At 40.5% G+C, this 27,243-nt stretch overlaps 1 protein-coding gene across 2 annotated transcripts in view; it reads right to left on the bottom strand.

The window, feature by feature from the left end:
* The window catches only part of PLCE1 (phospholipase C epsilon 1), a gene marked incomplete at both ends in the record, with an annotated part of 262,284 nt that overhangs the window by 20,444 nt on the left and 214,597 nt on the right, over nt 1-27,243 (bottom strand). For both annotated transcript variants that reach the window (XM_079705006.1, XM_079705007.1), the window contains 10 exons: nt 829-1,119; nt 2,222-2,353; nt 6,803-6,920; nt 7,804-7,925; nt 12,299-12,428; nt 17,801-17,959; nt 20,915-21,031; nt 22,179-22,286; nt 25,576-25,741; nt 26,115-26,176. In XM_079705006.1, coding sequence (XP_079561132.1) covers nt 829-1,119; nt 2,222-2,353; nt 6,803-6,920; nt 7,804-7,925; nt 12,299-12,428; nt 17,801-17,959; nt 20,915-21,031; nt 22,179-22,286; nt 25,576-25,741; nt 26,115-26,176 — 1,405 coding nt within the window. The remainder of the gene's footprint in view (nt 1-828; nt 1,120-2,221; nt 2,354-6,802; nt 6,921-7,803; nt 7,926-12,298; nt 12,429-17,800; nt 17,960-20,914; nt 21,032-22,178; nt 22,287-25,575; nt 25,742-26,114; nt 26,177-27,243) is intronic.

The raw sequence follows: 27,243 nt of genomic DNA, 5'->3' as shown, positions 1-27,243 counted from the left end.
AACCAAAACACTTTATTCTCTAAACTCCCAGAGTGCTTGAATTTATTATTGTAAGTCATACTGTGATTTTGAGCCACTTAATTGCTCTATGTCTTGGTTTGCTCATCTGAAAAATGGGAATCATAAAGGTACCCCCTTCTTAGAGTTGTTTCAAAGATTAAATGAGAAAATAGGGGTCAAGAATTGAGGTGGTGCCTGGTGCACAGTGAACATGCAATAAAAGGTAGCTTGTACTCTGGAGTTTTTGGCCTCATCCGTTATCTCAGGACAGTGGAGAAGCAGGAACACTACTTTCTCGGTTCATGTAATTCACAGACTTGTTTCCTTCGTGTCAGCTGCTCTTACAGTGCTGACCATTAATCTCCATTTCAATCTCAAAGGGATGAGGAGAAGCTAAAATGGTATTAACTTGCAAAGTGTTTCGAGAGACCCTATTTTTTCACTGCAAGAACAAGAGGTTAGCAAGACAGTTACCAAGGGGTGTTAGGAAATCTCTACCCCATCAGGTCTTTAAAAACAAACTGGACACAGCCCTGTCAAGAACAGTCTTATGTTTGAAAAGTGCTTTAAAATGGGGGCAGAACCAGGAGACTAATAGGGGCTCCTTGAATGTTCTTTTCTATTGCCTTAACTCTGGAAAGTCAAGAGCACAGTTCAGTATCGAATTCCCTTCTGTTCTCCGTCATCTGTATTTTTACCCTCACATAGGCCTTACTTGGGAATCTTGCCCCCTTTGAAACATGTTTTTTGTTGAACTACGTTTGCTGAGTGTAAGACCCAAAGGAGCGAGGGGAGGAGGCACCCCTCCGGGTGAAGCAGGCCCATTACCATCTGTCTGGTAGTTGAGCGCCACGAGCTGTATCCCATGGAGCCAGAAGAGAAGGGGACTGGGGTTGGATGAGTCGATGCGGGTGGCAGCCGGATACGTCCTCAGCAGCTGGCAAGCAGTGTGCTGGATCAGTTTCTGAGAATACCTGCGACACAGACGTTTGGCGGCATTTTCATTCAGCGAGGAGATGTGGTAGCATTTGGGAGTTCTGATGATAGCGCTGAGGGACGTGGCTGGGTTGACAGAGGAAGGCGAGTCCTCCCAGGCCTGTCGCATTCCTTCATAGGAACCTAAACCCCCCAAAGATTAGCCTCAGATTAGTGCAGAAAACTTTAAATATTTGAGCAAGAGAAACCTGAACAACACCCCAGGAAACAATCACAACACATCACACATCAGAATACATCTTGAGTGTTGTGAGCGAATCCACCACCTTGAGACGAAATGATAGCTATCGAGGGTATGCCTTTCTACTTGCTAGATGGGATGCTACCCGTTCAAGGGTCAATAAATAATAAAGCCAATTAGACATTCCCCCAAAAAGGGATAGCTAAAATGAGTGCCGCAACACCATTTTAAATTAAAAGCCTGAAAGTCCTTTGCCTCAATACCTCATCTGTCCTGTGGATATATTTGCATAAATACACAACAGTATATGTACAAGGGTGTTCAATCTAGCAGTGTTCTTTTATAGCAAGAAAAAAAAAAAAGCAACAAAAAACCCGGGAAGCAACCCAAAAGTCCCACCAGTGAGAAAGTGGTTAAATAAATGCATATCCACACACTGGAATACCACAGGGGCAAGAAGGAGAAGGTAGATGGATTATATGTACAGAAAGCTATGTGGAAAATTATAGCAAGTATAAAAGTTATACAAGTTATGTTCAGTTATATCCCATTTGGATTATCTTAAAAAGGATCTTATTTTTCTTGAACTAAACACAATAAACTTAACAGTGGTTACCTCTGGGGAATAGAACTGGGACATTGTGAGTGGAAAGAAACTTTAATAATACTCTGTATTGTTTGAGTTTTTTCACTATGAGAATTTATTACTTTGACAATAAAAAGTAATTAGAGATAAAATGGATATATCTTCTGGAGTTATAATGGTGAAGAGTGCAGTTCCAAGAACCACTAGAAGGTTCCAAGGTGGCTCCAATTTTTATTTTTGAGGCAAACAGTGTTAGAACACCTTCAGTGAAATGCTATTTTTTAGGAAGTTAAGAGGGTAATTTTGTAATTTAAAAAATATTTATACCACACTTAGATAACATGAACATTCATGAAAATAAAAAACGATTTAAGAAGTTCCAGCGAAGTGCTTAGTGAAATACTGGAATCCTCCAGCATGCAGATTCAAGCAAAGATACTGTTAGAAGGTGACTTTACTTTTTCCAGATGTTTTGTTAAGTGATGCTGTCTCCCCGGGGCTCATTCTGCCCGGATTGTTGCCAAAAATGGACTTCCTGCTTTTCCTTTCTTTTCCTCTGCTAGAGCCAGATGCATTTAGAGTTGACAGGCCTGTTCCCATAAAATGAAGATAAATAAGCCAAAAACTACAAGCAAGGGAACTCAACATTTTCCATCCCTGTTAATGTTTATTTTGAAGTCCTACTATTCCCTTGTAACCCAGTACAGAAGACCTACTAGCATTTTTAGCACCGCTAATGATAGCATTGCAGGCAACGATAGCAAAGTTTTTATCTCTGTTGGCAAATGTGACAAGGCCTGCATGATTATTACAGGACGACCACAGATCACACTCACACACATCTGATTGTACACCAGAAAGATTTCGAAAAATTGCGTGAAAAGAAAGGGCTCCAGAACCTAATCACGCAGTTTGGAGAGATGAAAGAATGGCCAAGAGCCTGAGCGGTAGCATCATAATTGTCTAGGATCAATTCCTTCCTGATGAGCTTTGACTTAACATCTGCCTTCTTGATTCCTCAGTTTTCTTATCTACAAAATGGGTGCAATGATAGGAACTCACTCACAGGGTTAATCTGAGGATTGACTGGGAAACAGATTATGATGGTAATCATGTTTCATGGCTTCTCTTTCTCTCTTCTGGTCCAACCACTCCCTGAATCCTTTCTGCCTGTCACAGTGCCCAGCCGCAGTGGGAACTTCACAGATATTTGCTGAATGAGGAAATGAATGCACACCATGCAGACCTGGCTCCAGGGCAGGAAGTGTAATTTAAAGGCACCAGTGCCTCCAAACCATTCCCACTGTCTACAATTGTACCATTAGAGAGTATTTCCTTTAACTGAAGCAGCATTCAGGGGGGCCACTTTGAGATGAAAATTTATCTTCCAAGAACATCATCAGAGAAGACAGGATAAAGTAGTGTTTAATAAGAGTGTAGACTCCGGTGTTTAAACCCTGTTCCCTGCGATGCAACCTCACACAAATTACTTAGCCTCTCTGACCACTTCTTCTTCATCTCCAAAAGGGTCATGGTTAGGATTAAATGAGATAATGTATATCCGCATACTTAATAGAGTGTCCTGTTCAGAGAAAATGCTCAGTACACAGCAGCTGTGGGGTTTCTACATTTTTTTTTCTCTGAAGTATCCAAAACTGCAAAGATGCACAAACTTGGACTAGTGAATTCTTATGCTTTATCTTAAAACTTTATGTGAATTTTGCCCTCTACACAATGATCTAACAATGGATTTTCTCCTGAGTAAAAGAGATGAGGGGTCAGAGTGAGGGGCCATGTTCATTCTGGGGTTTTTGCACACACCCCGGCACGTGTTGACATCCTCCAGGGGTATGTGGGCCCTCCTGTGAGGAGCCTGGGCGTTCTCTGGGGTGGGGTGAGCATGCAAGGAAACAAGGGCTGGGTGATAAAGAAAGGGGAAGGAATCTGGAGAGGCCCAGAGAAGTAATCAAAGGAGCAACAAAGAACCTTCATCTCCCCTGCTGGCCTGTTCACCAATGAAAATGACAACAGCCATTTCGAGAGAGCCAACTATTTTCCAGATAGTGTGCTAATCATGTTGCGTACCTTATACCTTATCGTTACTTTTTACAATAACCCTGCAAGTTAGCACTGTTATGCCTCTTTCGCAGGTAGGGAATCCGAAGTGCAGAGAAGTTATAGAACTGTCCTGGCCAAGCTCACTGAGTAGTGGAGCCCTGCCACTGAAGCAGGTCTGTGATCTTGGGGAAGTTACTTTACTTCTGGGGAAGGTCATACCCATGATCTTCATGGTGTCTCACTACTCGGAAGAGTTTTTTGCATGTGGCTCCTTGGAAGGGAGGTGGGATGGTGAAAGGTGAGATGCATTGAAATTGATAACGTAGCAAAATTAAAATCAACAGTGTAGCAAAATGAACATTTTTTATTATTGTAATTAATATAATTTATTAAGTTATGGCTCAAGAAAATGAACACTTTATGGTATTTTCCTCCTGAGCATCAAAACTAATAATGACAATAAATATTTAGAAGGTATTACGACAATGATTCTGGCAATGTAATTTAGTCATTTTGAGAAAGAAAATAAATTTGGGGAAAGAAAAATGTAAGAAACTTCAATTACTAAAAAAGTATATTAGAATATAGTATACCTATAAAGAATGTGTGTTATATAAACACTTTAAAAAAACAGCATACTTGGAATTTTAAAAATAAGTCAAATAACCCCATGCTTCGCCTGTGTCTCAAGTCAAAAGCTAGACCAAATGACGTTTTGACCCTTTCACAATTCTCTATCTGTACAGAAACTTTATCTCTCATAGTGACTTCAGATATCTCTTGGAATTTGTGCTCTTTGTTTACTCAGTGCTTGAGAGGAAAAGACAAAGCCAGAGGAATGGTTTGGGTGCAGTTGCAGCTGAATTTATGAAGAACAAGAGATGCAGTGAGTATGATTCTTGGATGGAGTGGTCTTCACATCTGTTCCTGTGATGAAGGTCATGCAGGCCACGAGGCTCTTTGACAGTGAAAGGATTTTACCCCGTGATAAGAACAATTTCACCAGCTGCAGATATGGTCATACTGTACTTATGAGACAGAAAGTCAGGAACTGTGAAACTAAACCTACCTAGCTAAGGTCTTGCATTTCTTTGAAATCTTTGCTTGCTACTTATTTATTCTCATCCTCCTCAACAGAATTTGCTAGTAGATAAGCAGTAGCAGCTGCCAAAAGTTTAAAAACAGTTTAAAAAAAGTTAAGAGAAAACTTAAAATTGAGAAAGTTCCATTTATGATTTTTTTTCCCCTTCTGGTGTGTGAAGAGACCACTCGTTACCTAGTTTTGCAATAGTCCAGGACCTCTGTCCCATTTGCAGGGCAGAGTGTGAGAACTAGGGCTTAAGATAAGCCTCTGGAAGCCAGGATCCGCGTCTAGACCATCTTAAAAAAAATGAGGGTTGGTATTTTAACTTCCCTCTCTAGACCAAGTTCATATATGCTGCTTACTAACATTTAGACGGATCCCCCAATTCCAGCTGCTCTCCTGTCCTCAGAAATCTTGTACAAGGGAATCCTTCTTCTTAATAGGAAGAGATGAATTTTTCTGACTTCTATATATTTATGGACTTTCCTGTTTGCCCTCCACCTCCCGCTGCCCCATCTGGATGAGCTCATTGACAGCACACCCTAACAAGAGAGGCAGGGTAGTGCTAGGGTTAAAGGCAGGACTTTGGAGATAGACAGGCTTCAGAATCATAGTTCTACCACTTATTAACTGAAATGTACATTTTTTGGGGGGTCAGTGGTTTATCAGCTTAAGTTCACTTGTACTTCTAAAATTGGCCAACTGGGGAAACCGCTCCACTGAAACCTTGTCCTTGATCTTTGCAGTTTGGGTGGAGACTCACCACCCAGCTCAGGGATGGGGCACGTGACCTAAGCCCTAGACAGCCAGAGCACTGCATGTCCTTGGCCACAGTGACTGGTTCAGGGATGGGCAAAGGATCCAGTGAAAAACCATGAAACTGCTGCTGAAAGTTCTGGAAGAGACTCATACTGAAGTTGAATCTAGAAATATGCAGGGTTAGCCTGCTGCAGCTGCCTTGCAACCGCAAAGGGAAAAGAGCCAACATAGTAGCAGCAGAGTGAGAAATATGGAGAGAGAAAGCCCTGGACCAAGCTGTACCTGAAACTCATATATCCCTTCACTTTTCAACACATAAGCCAATAAATGTCTTCTTTGCTTAAGTAACTTCTGCCACTTTCAAACAAAAGAGTCTTAACTGATATGCTCTGAAACCTTGGGCCAATTATTGCATCTCTCTCAGACTGTTTTTTAAAAATGGAGATAAATCCACCTACTCATAGAATTATTATGGAGTCATTTAAGATGATGTACATAAAATACGTAGCATAAATCCTGGTATTAAGTGCTTAATAAATTTTAGCTATTAGATGTTATGAATATTACTATTATTAACTATAATGGAGAGATATGATCTGAAAAATGAACATTTTATGGTATTTTCCTCATCAGCATCAAAGCAAATAATAATAATAATAATAAATATTTAGAAGATACTGTAACAATGATTTCAGCAACACAATTTAGTTATTTGGAGAGCATTCACAGTGCCCAATTAAATAAATAATTATTTTTTTAATCTTTTAATCTTTTGGTATCTTTAAATGTTATAAATGATACTGTCTTTTTTTTTTTACCTTTTATTTTATATTGGAGTACTTGATTAACAACATTGTGTTAGTTTCAGGTGTACAGCAAAGTGATTCAGTTATACATATACATGTATCTATTCTTTTTCAAATTAGTTTTCCATTTAAGTTGTTACATAATATTGAGCAGAGTTCCCTGTGCTATACAGTAGGTCCCTGCTGGTTATCCATTTTAAATACAGTGTGTAGATGTAAATCCCAAACTCCCTAACTATCCACCCCCCTCCCGGCAACCACAAGTTCATTCTCTAAGTCAGTGAGTCTGTTTCTGTTTGTAAATAAGTTCATTTGATACTGTCTATTCTTACCTGGAAACTTTACTGCTTGGCAATAGATGACAAGGTCAGAAAGCTCTGGTGCAATCTGTCTGCTTTCCTTTTTATTCTGAGGAAGATAAAATTCTTCTCCCAGTTCCATGTCATAAACCTATCAAGGGAAAAATGATACTGGTTTACAGGGAAGGTATATGCCACTCACCTTGGAATCCCTAAAGCTCTTTGTTCCTTTCTCACGTCATCACTGTGTTTCACTTGCTCTATCTTATCCATATACATGTCCTAACACCTTCCCTAGAGAAAAGCTTTCTGAGAGCAAGGGCTGAGTCTAACTCATTCTTCATCTTCCCTCAGAGCATAGTCCAGGGTCTTAAATGTGGAACACTCAATGCATAGTTGCTGAATGAACAGATAGTGGAGTATGTATCTTCTGTGGCTCAAATTTTTGGCATATTTTATTATTTTGTTGCCCAACAATGTCACTGTAACTATGTCTATAGATTTGCTCAGAGTCTATACACTGTGAGGCACTTGAGGGTTGGGTCCGGGTATCTCATTTTTCTTTCTATTCTTGTTGTCCTTCCTCTGTTAACACTTCCCAATCAGCCCTGTTTATCTTCCTGGTCATCCCAAACACCTTTAAAACTTCTAGCAATTCCTTGAACGTACCAGCCTCCTGGTCTGAATGCCCTGTTTTTGTCTGCTTCCCAACGTCATCGTGTTCTGATAACACTGTGTAATCACTGTTCTTTGTACTTATCTACAAGCACTGTTTACATGTTTGTCTCCATGGCCAAATCACCTCCTGTGCTATCTCAGTGCCTGCCACACACTACATCTTCAGTAGGTATTGGCTGGACGAATCGATGACTAACCTTCTATAAATTGCAGATGGGGGTCCCATATCATCACCATGTGGACTTTGGCATCTAAAGGAAAGTGAGCGGAGAGGTGAAGGGAAAGGATGGGGAGGGAATGAAATCCTATCTGAAACTGACGGTCCAAGTGTAATTTAACAGAAACCATTCACCCACCTTTCCTTTGTTGCAAGCAGAGTTATCGGCTTTCTTTATCCTCTTGGGGATTTCTTCATTATACTCAAACTGAAGTTTGTCATTACATGATTTATTTTCAGGTCTGTCTTCTAGAATGTTGTCTGAAAATGAGTTGGCAGGCTTCAGCAAGCAAGAACTGAATGCTTCACTTAAGGGCTATGGCTACATCATTGCAAGGATATCCAGGTACTTGTGCTTATCTGTAAGACTGAGGCGCTGGCTACATGTTACCAAAATGATGGCTTGAAGTATAATTTTAAAAATTTGTTAAATGATACATTTATTTTTGATTGAATAGACTAATTTACCAGTAGTTTTGGTACCATATAGATGTAATCTAAATGAGAAGGCTCATTTTCATACAGATGATTGGAACGGTACAAACATTATGGAAGATACCCTGTCAAGAAGCTCTCAGCACACAAGTTTGGGAAGGATTTAGTGGTTGAAGCACTTCTAGATGGTGCAGGCATGATTTAATCACTCTCACTTTAAAATGAAGCTATTAGCTTTTTTTACCTCTAGAAGTGTCAAAACCAGAGGGAAAAAGACACTTATTTGCAATGCAGTTTTCACAATTACACTTAATTGGAAAGTAAATTTTTCATAACTGTCTATCAATTTATTAAGGGAAAATCTTAAGGATAGGAATTAAAATATATCTAAAAATTTCCAAAGTATGACAGATAATCTTATACTTTGCTCTTGTTTTGGTATTACTATTCAAAATGATTTTAAAGGTGTTAGAGATATAACATGATTATGTCCTTTTAAAATGAAAAACAAGAAAGCTCATTTCTCACCCATGATTTTACTATCTCATCAGATCACAAATGCTTAGACCAAAATATCCTTATACCAAATCAGGGCCATGCAGGCTGCCAAGAAATAAACGAGATCAATCATTTAATTACATTTTTATTCTTATGAGGGTCACAACTTCATGCTAATCAGGCCTAAGCAAATGGAAACAGAATGCCGACATTCATGCAGTTAAAAGGTCAGGTTCAAGTGGCTTTACCTGCCTGACTGTTAGGAACAGAAGAAGCAGTAAGGACATCTGCTACAGAAAGACAGAATCAGAAAGGGGATAAAAGTAAGGAAAATTAAGGCAAAAAGCCAGATAAATTAAACTAGGGTATGAAGCAAAGCATGAATAACAACAGCTTAGATTACAAGGTAAATGAAATAAGAAATCTTCCATCGATTTAATATTTTGACTATTAAGGGATGCAAAGGCTAGCAATAAAAGAAGTGCAAACATTGTTAACGTTAATCATGCTGCCACATTCACATTATGTATTTTCAGCTACTGATTGTCCTAATACTCCCCAAAATACTTTATGTCAAATGGATAGAAATTGATTAATTTGGTAGACTCATGCAGTCATTAGACTTCATATATACGAAGTCATAGAATGTCTGTATGAAGTTGGAAATTCAAATCTCTAATGCATGTTCAAAGCTAGTCAAGATAAACAGCAAGGTTGGGAAAAAATTAATTAATATTTATTTAATAAAATTTAATTGAATAAATATTCATCAAGCACTTAGTGGCCAAAAGGCAGAGTAGCAGTTCCTGAAATACTTGAGCCTCATTTGCAACTTCCTTTAGATTTTCTGGAAGTAATTTTGTGCCTAGGAACTATCACATTTTTTCTTTTAAAGAGTTCTTTTTTAAAATTAATTATTTTATTTATTTTTGGCTGCGTTGGGTCTTCGTTGCTGTGTGTGGGCTTTCTCTGGTTGCTGAGAGCAGGGGCTACTCTTTGTTGCGGTGCACAGGCTTCTCATTGTGGTGGCTTCTCTTGTTGCAGAGCACGGGCTCTAGGCGCGCAGGCTTCAGTAGTTGTGGCATGCAGGCTTCAGTAGTTGTGGCTCGCGGGCTCTAGAGCGCAGGCTCAGTAGTTGTGGAGCACAGGCTTAAGTTGCTCTGCGGCATGCGGGGTCTTCCCGGACCAGGGCTCGAACCCATGTCCCCTGCATTGGCAGGCGGATTCTTAACCACTGCGCCACCAGGGAAGCCCAGAGCTATCACGGTTTTATAGCCAAAAGAGGTTTTAGATGAATTTGCTCATTTTATATATGTGAAAACTGAGGACTAGAGCTGTCACAGAGATAAACTGGGCCACCCAGACTTTAGAGACGGGTTTCTAGCCTGAGGTGCCTGCGAGGGGCTCAGAAGGCCTGTGAAAACTCCTGCAATTTTATGTAGAAATTTGAGACCATGTTTATTTCTCTGAGGGGACTGGTCACAGCTTCCATCTCATCCTCAAAGGGATGAGAAGATCCATGGGGAGGCATACGTCATTACAAGAAGCTTAGAAACTTTTGGGGTCCTGCTAAGAAGCTGGGAATGGTCCTACCCTTAGCAAGCAGGTTTCTGTTTTCTTCTCATCTCAGCCAGAGAAAGTAAGGTTGAGGGAAGGAGGCAGGGATGAGCTCGGCACCACAAACCATGACCCAAAGTGCAAGACTGTCTGGCATTTAACAGTAGCACCAGGAAGCCTTAATAGGGTAAGCTTAAGTAAGTCCCGGCATAATCAACTACAAGGCCTATTTGGGAGTCAGCCAGTCAGAGGACTCTTTTAATGAAATGGGAAATTATCATGTGGTGGTATTGGAATGAACTGTCGTAGATCATAGATGTTAGTGCTAGAAGGGAGAACATCTGACAACCTGTGACAAAATCTTCCCATTATGCCTCTGAGGGGCCTAAAGTCTAGAGTGGTGAAAAGACATTGACCCAAGGTCTCACAGTCTATTGGAGCAGAACCTGCGGGTGCTTTCCATGTATACCCCACCCCAGCACATGTGGGTTTTTAAAAAGCGTGCAACTGTCCTAGAGATTCAGTGGGGTAGGGTTTAAATTTTACCCTCCTAACTGAAAATAAATCAGAAAGCTCCTTCCCCCACCTTCCCCTATACATTTTGTTATCTGCATATCAAAACTTCCTATACTACTATTACTAATAATTAAGAAAAGTATTTTCTTTCCTGTTTTCAAAAGTACAGAAAAAAACACAGAAGTAATTTATGATAGAGAGTGAATTTATCTTCCAGAGCACTAACTTCTTACAGGGGCAAATAACATCTGGATTTGGTTGACTTCTTAAATGTGGTTTTCATTTCTTATCAAATAAATTTGTTCTATGAAACAACATTACCATGACTGTGGTAGAGATCCATGGGGAGGCATACGTCAATATAAAAAGATTCATACTCCCACGACTTCTGAGGAATAGGATACAAGAAATGACCTTGACTCTTTCCCATTTTCTCCCTCTTTTGACCTCCCCATTAGAGAATATGCCCTTTGTGTTATCTGATGGGACTTCAGGTCGGGTACATTGGCTTTTAGTTGATTGTATGAAGCAATCAACAATTACTAAGGACAAATATTACATGGACAGAGACTAGTATTGTAATTGGGGGCAGAAAGAGGTTGGACTGTAGCTGCTGGCTATGATGGAGGCTCACAAAACCAAACACGGCCAGGAGACAATCGTGCTGCGTGAGAAGCAGATATTTGAAGGAGTGTAGCTTGATTCTCTTAATGCAAGTGGTAAACGGTTGCTGGTCTGGGCATATCTGCATATTAACAAGACAATATCCTACAGAGAAGTAATATAGTCTACATTTATAACATTTAAATAAACAGGAACTTTGGTATTTTTTCATTACTAAATATTTGTCTTTCAGAAGTTGCCAAAATTAAACAGCCTACCATCAGCAGTGGTACCTGAGAAAACATTTTGCAATCTCTAGCAAATGACACTAATTTAGTGCAAATGAAACACAGCTGAAACCTAATTATCTCTTAAGAAGAATCCTTCACCTTTAATAGGTAAGTAACATCATTCATGTGACTTTTTTATATTGCACCATTAGCCATCACCCATATCTTTTTGGTGGGGCCAGAAGGAAATGTCTGGTTGGCTTAGTAATGTGAGAACCAGGGAAGGGGGGTGGGGAAGGGAAATGCTGCTTCTTTCTTTGCTATGCTCTTAGAAAGCAGGAGCGAAAGCAGTGAAGGGGAACAGCAGAGAGCACAGGAACACGATGCTGCCCCCTGCAGGTGGTGCAGGGGAGAGAAAAGAGTCAGCCCTCGTCTACAATTCCTGCCAAGAGCATCCACTACACCAGATGCTGAAAGGGTGGGAACGGGGTCTCTCTGCAGTAATTCCACCTCTTCCTCTAGAAACCAATTTAGGAACAACCCCTGGTTTGCTTCCCACACCCTCCTATTCTTTCCTTGAGTGGTGTCTGTAGTGGCTGACAGAATCCCTTTCCTTGCTTGGTCCTGCTTGCTAAGCAGCAGGATTCCAGAAACTCTTAGATAATATTACAACAATCTGTATTGTTGGTCTATGGAGCATCAGACTTACTTTTGGGAAAAAAAGACACCCAAAAAACCCAGTAGAAAAATCTTCCAGGCACTTCCCTGCGTATAGCATAGGGTTGGCTCTCTTACCGTCAGAGAGGGATTCATAGTCATAATCATATTCGTCCTCTTCATCTTCCTCTTCTTCGTTATTAGCAGGTGGAGGGTTGGCAGTGCCACCATTATAAGCCTGAGCTTGCATGGATGCTAGCTGATGAGCCTGTAACATATCAATAATTAAAGACTGCAGATGCCCAGCTACTAAACTTTCATTTATAGTTTACCAAATGACCACCTAAGGCTTACCACAGTCATAAAAAGTGGCTTAACCTATTTTGATTATTTGAGAAAAGCCCCAAAACTCTACAGTCACTTAAAGCACAATGTCAATACTTAAGTGAATGTTAACGTCCCTACAGGAGGAATCCAGGAGCTTTTAGGAAACAATCACGAGGAATCCGTGTGTGGTGCCCAGCCATCCAGGTTTCCTAGGGCAACCCCACCAGGAGAAACCTGGGTGCTTCAGAGAACCACCATCAATCCCAAATGATGAAGAAGCAAATCAGCCCATCCATTTTGGAAAAGTAAATCTCTGCTAAGAAACTGTTATTTTTTCCCCCTTCTTAAAATACGATCTAAAGGCCTTTGACCTTGAGAAAGATGTTAGAATCCCTATGGACGAGACTAAAAGAATGGTTGATTTAAATAAAGTTTTTTCAACAGACCTTTATTTGAACCGTCAGTCAGATTAACAAAATAGGCCTAGAGATTTCTGGAAAATTGATGTGTGCTATCAGGGAGGTCATGTGCTTCTACATTTGACTAGAATTACTGTGAATATAAATATAAATATAAATCTGGGAGCCTAGCATAAGGAAATAGTCCAAAATATAGGCAAAGTTACTTGCGTGAATTAAAAACAGGAAGCAACCTAAAAGTCCAAAAATAGAGGAATGACATCAGTAAACTATGGTGTATCTGCTTGAGAAATAAGACTTGACAAATAATTGTGATATATATTTATTGAACAAAGGATACAGAATTGTGTGTGTATAGATATAAATAATATTTATACATGTAACCATATACATATATACATGTATCTATGCAAATATATATATAATTCTATATCCTTTGTTCAATAACTATGTACCTTTCTGTCTACATATAATGATTATAATTATATAAAACTATGTGCATAAAAAGCTAGCTATTAAATGTTAATACAGTAGGGATTCTTGACCTGTTTTTATGGCACAGGCTCCTTAGGCAGTCTGGTGAGGTAAGGTCCCTTCTCAGCATGATATTTTAAATGCACAGAACAAAATACATAAGATTACAAAGGAAAAAAAGAATGTTGATACAGTTATCAAATCTTAAAAAAAAATTTTGTGCTATAGGAATATATGTTTATTTATTAACATAGTAAAAAATATATAATGGTAGGTCAAGTAATGTTTCTGAAATAGTGATGAGCATAAATAATTCTTGGAGATATAAGCAACAACTGTGATACAATATGAAACATCTGTGATTTCTACTGGTGACAAAGACATAGATGCTGCCAACTTTACTGTGGTTTGTTCCCTACATTTATAATCAGAGGAAAGGCTAAATTTCAGCTAGTGAAATTTTCAGGTTAGTGAAAATGAAGATGTAATTTTTTGGGGGGAATTCCCTGATGGTCCAGTGGTTAGGACTCAGCACTTCCACTGCAGGGAGCATGGGTTCAATCCCTGGTTGGGGAACTAAGATTCTGTAAGCCGCATGGCGCAGCCAAAAAAAAAATTTAATTTTTTTCATTATTACTAAGGTTAAGAATCCTTGTGATACAGGTTGTGTTTGGCTTTGGAATTATGTGTGTTTTAAAATAATTCTTCCTTAAGCTTTCCGAAATGTGGTTATATTACCTTTATAATAAAAATATATACATAAGGAAGAAACAATGTAGGCTATGTTGATATCGAGATAAATCTTTTACATGCAGTCTACTCCAGATAACTGGGCATTGTCTAGGCTCAACATTTTTATGGAACACTAGCTCCATGCGTGTTAATAGCTGTTATGTAAAAAAATGAGAATTACAGTAACCACAAAACACAATGGAAGTTTAAAAACAGCATCCTACAGAAACTGAGTTTCATAGAGCCTTCATTAAATATGCTAAAGGGCATCACAGTTCTTCAAAGATCTCCAGTGCAGCACTTCCCACACTTATTTAACCAGGAAAAATTTCTTTTCTTTTTTCAGAGTGTCTCACAGGAGTAGCGTTCTTCCAAGCTTTGGGAAATCTGCTCTAGGCACAAGTGAGCTACAAAAGCAAGTCTATCTGTCTTGGATAAGCAAGGGGCCTTTCTGCAGTAAACATGCAGGGTGGAGCCAAGTACCGAGAATGATGATGCCAAGAGCCCGGTGGGCCCCCTGACAGAAGGTTTTGAGAACCAATAATGGGGGTGCTGCCGTTCAAAGTCCCACTACCAGCAAATGTCAGAAGGTGGAGTGTCAAGGTCCCTTCGATGCTCAGGTACTTCCCCCAGTGCAGGAAGTATGGGACAGGTGGCCCAGTGCCAGCCAAGAGCTGACTTCCTTATTCTTTGCCATATACTACTTATTTTGAGGCAGAAGAATAGGACCCCAGCCCTTGATAAAAGCAATTCAGATATAGGTCCGGGGGTTAGAGTGGGGTGTCAGGTGAAGAACTGGCTCACATGGGTCCAGGCAGGAGCCATGTCTCATTTGCTCTGTTCCCCCAGCCCCTAGCATAGCACCTGTCACTGAGTGTGAACTGTCTTGAGTCTAGCAGGTTGGAGTTCAGGAGACCAAGGGCAGAATACTGGTGATCTGGCGGGGTGTAGTTAAGGATCCTCGGCAAGAGCCTTAGCACAAGCTTGAGGCAGATGGAGAGCTTCAGAAATCCTGCTCTGAGTCAGTGCATCCTTGCTGAGGGTGAGCTCCTGGCACAGAAAGGACCCAGACCTTCTAAGTTAGAGGGTTGGTCTGAGCACACTGGAGCTCCTGGCATGCATTCACCCAACCCTGTGTGAACTCAGATCACCAGGTCCAGACCCACAACCTGCCAGGCAATTAAAAGGTCTTGCAGATATGACTGTCAGTAGTCCTTGGGAAATCATGGGGCTCTGGAAGCGATTTTAAAAAACTGAAAATGGGATTATATTGTCCCATTTTTCCAAAGGGAGGAAGAGGTTAGTTGTGGAAGTTGTATGGTAGAAAGTGTCAAAGTAATACCTGACAGAATCTCAGAGTGGATTATTTGGTTGTGAGAACACAGAAAATAAAGAGGCGATTAGCAAGAAGTAGCATAGGTTTACTAAGCACAAATCTCCCACACAGTAACCTCTTTGGACTTTGCGGGTAAGGTAACTCACTTTGTGGGAAATAACAGATAAGCAGTATTTTCCAACTTTCAGGGGGATAAGAATTATTTTTAAATAAACAGATTACCAAGTCTTCCTTATGGAAATTCTGATTTAGTTGGGCAGATTTGGAACCTAAGAATCTGTGTCTTTGAAAATGCCCCAGTGATTGTTATCAATGTATCCTACTTCTGTGTTGTCTTTGACAAGGTCTTCCCTGAAGACCTGAATCAGAATCCTGGCTCTGCCACTATGAACTGGGTGGCTTGGAGAAAGTCCCATAAATGCCTAGATCTCAATTTCTATTCTATAAAGAAAGAGGTTGAAGCAGATTCTGCAGAAGTCTGGGCTTCAGAGAAGAGAGCACCAGACAAGAGTGATAATCACCTAAACTTGAGGGAGGTCCTGCAAGAAGGGCCACAGGGCTCTCCACTTGGCCGTCGGGCTCAAGGGCAACTTGGGTGAAGGCACAATTTGGAAAACTGCTAATAAATAACTGGATGACAGATGTCAAAATCCACAAAGAACCTTGTATGCTATAATAACAAACCAAAACCAAGAAGAGCAACTTTAACAGAGATAAATGTGAGACTCCTGCTACACAAAAGTTTAAAATTAATCGTAAACCTGGAAAAATGGGGAGACTAGGCATAAGTTTAGTCCTGTGAAAATAACTGAATTCTTTGCTCTCCACAAACTCAACATGAGCCTGGTAGGCATAAAGAATTTAAATAGCGAGAACAGTTCTAGGTTGTATTAGCTGAGGTATAAAGTTCAAATTAAGAGAGGTGATGGTTTCACAGCCCTTGTGCTATCAGACCCTGAGCATTGACTTCTGGAAATCACGTCTTAAGATTCAAAAATGCAAGTATACCCACAGATGGAAGAATATCCAAATATTCTTTTTTTTTTTTTTTTTTTTTTTGCGGTACGTGGGCCTCTCACTGTTGTGGCCTCTCCCGTTGCGGAGCACAGGCTCCGGACGCACAGGCTCAGCGGCCATGGCTCATGGGCCTAGCCGCTCCGCGGCATGTGGGATCTTCCCGGACCGGGGCTCGAACCCGTGTCCCCTGCATCGGCAGGCGGACTCTCAACCACTGCGCCACCAGGGAAGCCCCAAATATTCTTAATGGAAGTGAAGATTTGACGATTGTTCCAAATAGACTACTCAACTAGGTCAAACTGGACTTTTGACTCAATTCGACTTGAAGTTTAAAAAAAAAACATTTTATTGGAGTATAGTTGATCTAAAATGTTGTGTTGGTTTCTGCTGTACAGCTCGACTTGACATTTTTTAATCAATGACTTAGGACAAAGGTTCCAAATCTGTTGGGCTCATAGAATCCATCTGTTCTCTGGGAACCACTTAAAGCAGAACTGGAGTAGGGCCTGGAGGCTTGGAGGTGATGCTCAAAGAGAAATTAAAAGCTCTAGGCCGTGACCTAGTTTTACTTTGGACTGTCCACGCTGCCGGGGCTGCACCATTCTAGTCCTGCTGGAGGCTGAGGTTCATGCAGCAACTTTTGGTTGCTGTAATTTTCAAAAGTGGTGTTTCAGGGCCAACAGTGCTCTCCTAAATAGGACAAAGAGTTTTGGCAGCTGTCATTCTGTGGGATGAGTAAGTTCAACCTGGCATATGGACTCAGTGGTCCTGGACCTGAACTTTTTCACAGATCCTTGGGCTGAGGGCCCTCCTATATAGGCAAGTCTGTGGTGCTCGGGGACTAGATCTCCATGGGTGAGGCAGGTACAGAAGTGCCTTGGGGTCCATATGCCACAGTGATACACTGTGCCAACTTCCATGCTGGGAGCACAGGGCTGCTGCTATTGGGGTTCTACTACTGACCTCAGGAGTCATAACCCCATGTCCAAGTGCTCTCCCGACAGGAGACTCTTCTTAAAGAGGACTACAGTGACCACTGTGGGATTGACAGCTGTGAAGCCCAGGCCCAGAGACAAGAGTCACTTATTATCCTGCTCAGAATAAATTAAATAATGAGGTACATTCTACATCAATTTTTCAAAATAAAATTTTATGTAAGTGGGAAGAGAGTATTTATCAGTCTATTCAGCGGAAAGCCAAAAATCAAATGTATCATTCGGGGAAACTGAATCTTCAAAAACTGGTTACCCATCAGTCATCTGAAAGGTTAGAATGACATTAATTTCTTTGTTCTGGGCACACAGCATACTCATAACTTCTTTAATAAGAGAGTACCTTTTGCTTTAATATATCCACCGGTGTCTGATGGGCTTTTAACTTCTTATTTTTGAGAAGCACTTTCCTCCTGAGTTGGTCAGGTGAGGGAAGCATTGGATCATCTGAGAAATCACTCTCAAATAAGAATTTAGCCACCAGTTTTTCTCCAAACACAGTCTAAAAACAATAAAGGAAAACAAATAATCAATGCCCTTTATCTATACCTGAATCATCAGCTAGATATTTCAGCCCAGTTGAATTGTTCTAAAAATCCTAGGAAGAGGAAGTAGGAAAGATGTTGTATCCGTGTGTCCCCCGCCCCCCAGCCCTGCATAGTTTCTTACTGGAAAGAAGGGAAGTGGTTAGAAGGCCATGAGGAGGGGTCTAGGCCCCTCTCCAGGGGGGCCCAGCTCTAACTATTTAGAAAAATACTCTGGGGTTCTGACGTACTAAAGAAGAAAAAGATTCAGTTAGAGGCTGTGATTTGTAGAATATGGTCTGTTCCAGACATGGGTAAGAAGTCACAAGGATACAAACCTTGAAGTAGGTAGGAAGTGGGGACAAAAATGAAAAATAATAGGGAGAATTTGTCACCACTGAGTATAAAGAACCACAGACACCATTCTCATAAAGCTTTTCTGAGCGCTGGTCTTCAAAGGGAAATGTGTATCCCCCAAGGAGGTGTGTGGTAGGGGAAGGCACAGGATGACCCATTTGGGGTGAGGGTAGAAAACATGTCAGTTTCCATTTCTAGCTATTTTTTAATGAAAAAAAGAACAAAATGGAAGCTTATTAGTGCTTAACGTACAGACTGAAAATGGCGCCCTCAGTCTGTATGTCAGGCACTGTTCATGAAGGTCCCTGAGGGACGAGGGGGGACTCTCTTGATGCAGAGGGACCAGAGGTGAGTTCTTCACATCTTTGTTTGCTAACAGCTTATTGAGATGATGACAGTTTGGGAGCTTTGGTGACGACGTGTGGTTAATTTCACAAAAAAACTTCTCTTTGAAATATTTTGTAATGAGATGAAAAGTGATTACGAAAATCTTTTACAACATATAGAAGCTCACATTTTATATAAGGAAAAAGCAGTTAGTTAAAGGAGTATTCTAAGTTATACAATTTTCTTAAAAAAAAAGTATCCTAAAATTTCGGACTTTTTCTGTGTTTATAGTGGGTAGCCGTACTTTGTTACCAGGCGATGATGATGATGATGATGATGATAAAATCACTGTTAATCTGTTCCTATATGATAAGGGCAACATCTTAACACTGAGTGAGAAAGTAATTGCTTTTTTAAAAAAAATGAATTTATTTATTTTGTGTATTTATTTTTGGCTGCATTGGCTTTATTGCTGTGCGTGGGCTTTCTCTAGTCGTGGTGAGGGGGGGCTACTCTTCGATGCGGTTCGCGGGCTTCTCATTGCAGTGGCTTCTCTTGTTGCAGAGCACGGGCTCTAGACGTATGGGCTTCAGTAGTTGTGGGACGCGGGCTCAGTAGTTGTGGCTCACGGGCTCTAGAGCACAGGCTCAGTAGTCATGGCACACGGGCTTAGTTGCTCTGCAGCATGTGGGATCTTCCCGGAACATGGCTCGAACCCATGTCCCCTGCATTGGCAGGCAGATTCTTAACCACTGCGCCATCAGGGAAGCCCGAATGTATTTGCTTTTTAGATAAAGTTTGTGTTCTGGAAAGAGTAAAGACAGCTGTCTAAAAATATTTCTATTGTGATGTGATTTTGTTGTAGAAAACAATGTGTGTTAACATAAAAACTCTTATGTATGCACACTCAGGCTACCTGGAAGCAGATTTTCTAATGGTTAAAAAATCCTCTAAATGAAGGATTTTAGTGGAGTCTGAACTCATCTGTTAAAAATGTAAAAGGCAACACCTTTTCAATTAGTTTATAAGAAAAGCTGATTGATACCAGGAAACATATAAATTGTCTAGCCAAATTCCAATAAGAACCTTTGCCTCATTAATGGAATTGAGAAATGAGTACCATGATTTAGCAAGTGCAGTTAATGACACCCCTTTTCCATCTGGATACAGGTATCTTTGTAAGGCATTTTTATCAGCCACTATAGCTGTTAAAGCCAAATATTGAAATAATAAACTAAACATCCAAGTCAGGGATCACAAACGTTTCCAAAATAATGAAGTGTATTTAATCATATTACTCCCACTAAAAATTTAGATAATAAATAAGTTTATGTAAATTTTTTTTATAATAGCAAAAGGGTTTTTGTATCATTAATAAATAATAGTATTTAAAAGTTATTCTTTACTTCATCCTTTCTATGTTACTCTCTTTTATGTTCTATTTTTGCATGTTTTAATTAATGTATAAAATATGTTAATAAGTAGGATATGTATATAATTTATGAATAAGTCAATACACACACAACAGGAATATGTGGTATATTTTACTGATGGGGTATGCAATCAAAAAAGTTTAGAGACCATTATTCTAAATGATGGCAAAGAAAAGGCAACATGCAAGGCTAATTAGTTTTGTTGACATTAGTATTTGGGGACATTTCCCTCTAGCCATGCCCCTCCCTCCCACCGAGAGCCATATTCCCATAAATGCCTCTACCAGTGGAGGAGGGGGGAAGTATAATGGCGTATTTGCCCTTAAATCTGTCTGTATTATAGTTCCCTTGTATAAGGAAGAGCCGAGTGTTAACAGCACTATTCTGGCCAGTCTAACCTCTTTGCCACCTTGGATCTCCATATATGAAGTTGGGCCACAAGAAGATTTGACTTATTTGCCCTGAGATATTTTCAGCTTTTCCACATACAACTGACAGGTGACATCATGGCATCCCTGATTTGTGGTACCAAAAGTGTTGGAAAGTTGGTCTCTTGTTATCTCTGAAGGTTTTCTGGAAATGCTCAGGAGACCACAGAACAGTGCTTCTATCACTCCAGCTGAAAAGATGGACCACTCAAGAGAGAGCCCAAACTCCCAGGGCATCCCCATTTCTCAGGTCTGAGGGACCTTAACTGTACGTGCTTCACAGCTGAGGTCCAGCTGTGGTGTGGTCCACAGTGGCCCCAAATTAAGCTCAACAACAGTCACAAGACAAAGACCAAGATACCATCCCGTCATTTAGCTGATACCTTACCTTGAAAATTTCTGCCATTTTTCGTTGCTGAGGCAATGAACAGTGGTTCTCAATAGATATGATGATGGGGAGGTCGGAGTTGATAAAGGCACTGCGATCGATGGCTTCAACCACTTCCTGTGAGAGTCAAAAGAGCTCATGAGAGCTCAGATATCTGCCCAAGGTGTCAAAAGGCGAGGCACTTACAGCCACAGAAAGTATCTAAACTATTTATGCAGAAGACTCTGGCCAAAGTGGTTTTTATCTTTTCAAATGTATTTTCAAGTTAAGCAACAGGCTATTTTCTATAAACACATTAAACTATTCATATTGAGTATTGTTCACATACTATGAGGAACAGCTATCAGTATCCTGAATTTAACAAATCTATCTATCTATCTATCTATCTATCTATCTATCTATCTATATATATATATACTGAGTATAAGTAAAAGACACTGTTTTAGTTACGGCATCAAAAATGATAAGGCGTAAGATACTTTCCTGTTTTCAAGGAGTTTATAATCAAATCTACTTGGGCAATAAGACATATATCACATATTCACATATATTTATGCATGTATGTAAACACAGTTATCAACTACTCCTTCCCTCAATATAGGGTACAAAAAGTTTTAAGAGGGCTGAATAGGAAAATGAGTTAAAAAGAAAATGCATTTTAGCCACCATCTTCACTTACAAGACAGAAATAAGAAAATTCCTTCTCAGCCCAGCCACGGTTCAGAAAAAAATTATGTTACAGCCAAAGACCCTCTGAGTGAGGATAGTAATTGCACAATGAACAAATAAATGACTTAGAATTTGAAATAATAATACAGTGAGACCAGTCTTCCTGGGTGACCAATCTCCCTAGGTGGAATCAATTCTCATTACTTTATAATGTTATTTAATCATCTCCTGACACATGACGTTGGCCTTTGTCAGCAGGACACCGGGAGAAATGACCTTTAATTCCTACAGCAAGAGAACAGACCCTGCCTTTTATATATCATCTTATGATGTAAAAATTTCAACAATATTATTACATGATAACTAATTTAAGGTAATGGTTACTAAACTTTGGTCAAATGAGAATCTAAGGAGAGTTCTAGACCAACTCCTATGAAAATGAACATGTGCACATCCCACACAATTTGGGGAAGCCTTAAGACCCAGGATAAGAACTCCCAACCTAAGGTATAACTTGGAAGAGTCATTCATTTAAATGAAAAATGAAGATAATGACTCTTTGTGATTTGATTTAAAGAAAGTTATGAAGCATTACCTTGAAGGGGATCTTGGTTGTCAGGGTGTGTCCATGATAAATGATGGGCATCCCATCATCTCCGTCCCAGCAGTCCAACTCTACACTCCTACAGCCTTGCAGGAGGACCTGTGGGATCAATGAATGAATCCACCCCAGATGAGCAAATGGAGATAAAGTCTCAAATTAAACCCAGCACAGGCTTCCACATATCAGTGTTCACTCTCCAGGCTAAAACAGATGGGCCTAAGATTGAAAAGAAATATTACACGTTGGCCGAAGGCCACAATTTATCAGGGGTGGGGAAGGGAGAGAATAGATTAAGGTAGAAAGAGTGCTTACCAGAGCTGAATACTATCGGAAGGTAAAATTTGATAGCAAAAACATATGACCATTTTCCCATCAACTTTGGTCCCTCAAGGGACCTAACATGGTGCATCCTGAAATGAGACAGCCAGGCTATAACTCTATCTGGGCAGATGTCAGTGGAGGTGACACAGGTGCTGATGAGGAAATGAGGCCACTGATTCCTTAGTGAACTGGCCAAACATTTATATAAATCCAATCAGGATAAAATCTCCTCTATTTAGACCCACATTCTGCCACCACCTAATACCTTTGCTGTGAACGTATAGCATGGGAGAAGAGTAGAAGCAGGGAGTTACCAAGGATTTGCCTTGCTGTCTAATCCTAGAACAGCCTCTACAGCAGAGATGACAAATAATCCATAAAGTCCCCTCTCCACACCCATAGCAGTCATCAGTAATCAATCATAATATACTTGCCCCCTAAGCTCTGATGTGTTATCTCACAGCCTCCTCAGCAAAGAACTCCAGGAAACACTACCAGGGAATTAGATGAGATGATACCTATTTGCTTTTCTGGATCTAGAGCTGAAAGCAGAGCTCCTGATATATGTGCTTGGGTTGCATCTCTGTAATGTTTGCTTGGAGTAACTTCTTCCTCCATAGACTGTATTTGTGGACTATCTTAAAGATGACCATATTTTGAAAGGGTCAACCAAAGCCAAAGGTGGATATATCTGTGAATGGGCCAACTCTCTGATTTAAGAATCCACCTAACTATTTTCATGTGACAGCAGTCCAGTACTGGGGGCTAGCGGCCATTAGACTTGCTGCAACATAACTTGGATAGTGGAATCCCCCTTATTTTAATGTTTTTATATGAGATACTTGCTAGATTCTTCCCATTGCACAGCATACAGCACCCGGTTTTCCTAGGTGACCTGTCTTCCCAGGGGGAACTGATTCTTTGGCAAAGAATCCCAAGGCTATCAGTGTCTGTCAGCACTAGAGTATCTCCAGGTGTGTTGCTTTGGGCTGAAAACTGTCATGTAATATGACAGGTGGGACGTGAGGCTGCTCCCTCATCTCTGTAGTGAGCCTCACTGGGAAGAATGTTCACTGACCAGCAGCAGATGAGATGGGTTTTCAGTATAAAAAGACTAAAGGTCCTTATCAATGTCTGCATGACATTAAGGCTTCCACATATGGCTAGAATAGGAGAACCAGGGCTGCAAATTCCAGGTGAGAACAGGGCTTTTTCTCACTTCTCATCTGCCCCACACAGTAATCTTGGGAGGTAACTGGGAGAGCTGAGAGAGAGCAGAGAGTGGTAAGAAATGAAATAAAAGGGAGCTTCATACTAAGTTTAATCACATCTGTGAGTCTATTTGAGGGGTTTCTGTGCCTTATTCAAAGGCTGTGACAATCTCTACTTGAGGTGTATGTTAAGGAGTAAAAAAAAAAAAAACCTCCCTGATGTCAAATAAGGAAATGTAGTGGGAATTAAAGCTAGGACATTGGTCCCTGCTTATTTTCCTGGGATAAATACACAGACACACAGACACACAGACACACAGACACACACACACACACACACACACACACACTTCATTTCTTTCCTCTAGAACAATGGATTTCAAACTTCTTTTAACCTTGGAATTCTCGGTACAAATGGAGGGCCAATGTATAAAGTACATAAAAGAGCAAATCTTCAGTGGCAGTGGTTACTGTCTGCTCTTCTGTGTCAGCAGCTGAGGCCCCTTGACAGGACTTTTATTTTGAAAATCACTACTCTAAGGACACATCTTCATTTCATAATAAAAGCCCCTTAGATTTTAGAGTTTAAAATACATACTCCAGGGCTTCCCTGGTGGGGCAGTGGTTAAGAATCCGCCTGCCAATGCAGAGGACACAGGTTCGAGCCCTGGTCCGGGAAGATCCCACATGCCGTGGAGCAACTAAGCCCGTGTGCCACAACTACTGAGCCTGCGCTCTAGAGCCCACGAGCCGCAGCTGCTGAGCCCGTGTGCCACAACTACTGAGCCCGCGCACCTAGAGCCCGTGCTCCTCAACAAAGAGAAGCCATCACAATGAGAAGCCTGCGCACTGCAATGAAGAGTAGCCCACGCTCCACACAGCTAGAGAAAACCCACGCACAACAACGAAGACCCAATGCAGCCAAAAATAAAATAAATTAATTAAAAATGGATTTCTATTAAAAATAAATAAATAAAATACATACTCCATACCAGATAAGCTTTGGGACAGAAGTTTGACCAATGCTTTGAGGAATATATAGACTAATATCAGAATAAAGGAAGCTCAAGTCTGCTGGGTTTGTGTAAACAGTACAATTTTTACACTTGGACCCCCCCCAACACACGCACACACACACCTGGACGTAGCTAGCTCCTCCCATAATTAACTCACCTTGTGGGAGTTCAGAAAACAGGCAGCATAGACAAGGATGTTGCAGAAAATATAACAGAAGCAACAGACATATGGATCATTGAGAGCTGGATGTTTAGGTCAAAAGGATGTGCTTTTTCTAGCCCGGAGACCCTTCTGAGTTTTCAAGAATATTCCCATGAATTTAAATGTGTAGGGACAGGGCCTGCAGTCTGTAAATTTTTTTGTTGTTGGTTGCCATAGGGATAGATTAATTTTCTGACAAATTGCAAACCAAAACAAACAGTATTTTGGGAATAACTTCACAGACAGTTGCATTTTCTGCAATGCTTTCCCACTACAATATATTGATTTATTTAGCACTTAGTGAAGCAATTAAGAGAGTTTTCCCATGGGAAAATCTAATTTTAGTAGAGGTAGGTCAGACTAACCAGGATCTAAAGGCTATGAGTCTCAAACAACTACTTTTTAAATTTTGCCTAGAATAAAGGTTAAGTGTAGATGCGGGGGTGGGGGAGAAACAAAAAGAAGTAAAGCAAACAACTGTATGTATAGGCGGTTTTCCCACACATCGTGTTTCCTCACATTTCACAATTAATAGTGTATAAGTTCTTCAAAGGAGTCTGGGGTCAGGTTTTTGTGACTTTGGGGGTTACGTAAATAAGGTTTAATGAAAACCATATTCCAAGTGAAATTCTCAGTACCTGGCTGTAGAGTTCTACTGAGGATTCTCCTTTGAGTTGATGGCCTGTGAGGTAGGTATTGTGTGAAGATTCAATGTAATAGTAGGAGAGGGGCAATTGCAATTCTTTACTGTTCTCCTGCGACTCATCATTTTTCGAGGCAAAATTATCTTTATCCATCAGAAACCTAGAGGAAACAAAATGTTTCTTAGAATTGCATGGGAAAAATATATACTCTTTTTTAAAGAAAATGAACTATAGTTGACTTACAATATTATATTAGTTTCAGGTATACAACATAGAGTTTCAGTATTTTTATGTATTATACTCCATATAAAGTTATTATAAAACAATGGCTATATTCCCTGTGCTGTACATTACTTACTTGTATCATATTTATTTTACACCTTGTAGTTTGTATCTCTTAATCCACTCCCCCTATCTTGCCCCTCTGTCAAACCCTCTCTCCACTGGTAACCACTAGTTTGTTCTCTGCATTTGTAAGTCTGTTTGAAAAATGTATGCTCTTAAATGATGGGCAAAGAGTTTTTAAAAGTTACCTTGCAAATCCTTCAAATGACATTAGGCCCTGATGACACATACTAATACTAGGCTCGAACTTCTGCAAGGGATACAAAAAGAGTGTTATTTAAGTAAAGGAAACTGAAGGGAAAAAACACCACATCATTTTTTAAAACTGTTCTGTTTTCATCAGGAAACATCTAAACCAAATATTTGAACTAATTTAGTTATGCAGTGGTAAGGTGTAGTTTTTTAGTCTAAAAGAAAACATTAATTATGTGTGAGTTTATTATACGAAGCATATTTATTTAAGAGAAAAAAGGAGAGTGGGAGAAAAGAATAAGACTGATTTATATGAAAACAAACGATATCGGTTTATCCAGGTGAAGATGGGGAGCATAACGGCAGCTACCATAGAGTTGGTGGGAGGTGAAATGCGAGAATCCACACAGAATCCTCGGTACAGTGCTTGCGCTCCATCATATTTTAGTGAGCACACAATCATGTGATCTTAACCTTACATTTTTAGCACCGCCAGTGATCAAGTCCAGTTGCTGGCCAGCTAGTCCACTGATTCCCAGTCAGCTGACAAGGCAGGCTGAAAACCTAGACTAATTCTGCTGCATGTGGCGCAGCCACAAGGAACTATCTCGCCGCCCCCTATCTCCTGCCGTCCCCTATCTCCTGCCGTCCCCTAGCGGAAGCCATCACCGCCTCTCGCCTGGGTTACTGTGACAGCTTCCTACCCGGTCTCTCTGCTTTCCTCCTTCCCTAGCACAGTTTATACTCCAGTGGGGCCAGAGTGACCTCTTAAAAACACAGATCAAATCATGTTACTGCCCTGCTCAAAAGTTTCCAAGAGCTTCCCATCTCACATGGACTCGAGTCAAATTCCTTCCCATGGCCTAAAATGCCTGGATGATTCGGCCCCTGCCCACCTCTCTGAAATCATGTCAGCTATTGTCCCTCTGGCATTTGTTATTCCTCACAGACTCCAAGCTCACTCCTGCTTGATACTCCCTGTCTGGAATGCTCTTTCCTCAGACCTTCACATGGCTTATGCATTCAGGGCTCAGCCCAAGTGTCACCTCCCCACAATGGCCTTTGCTTACTCCTCTCAGCCCTCCTGCATTACTCCATTCCCTTACTCTGCTCAATTTTTTCAGA

This window comes from Hyperoodon ampullatus (assembly GCF_949752795.1).
Source record: "Hyperoodon ampullatus genome assembly, chromosome: 1".
Taxonomy (NCBI): domain Eukaryota; kingdom Metazoa; phylum Chordata; class Mammalia; order Artiodactyla; family Ziphiidae; genus Hyperoodon; species Hyperoodon ampullatus.
This window is presented reverse-complemented; position numbering and strand designations above follow the sequence as displayed.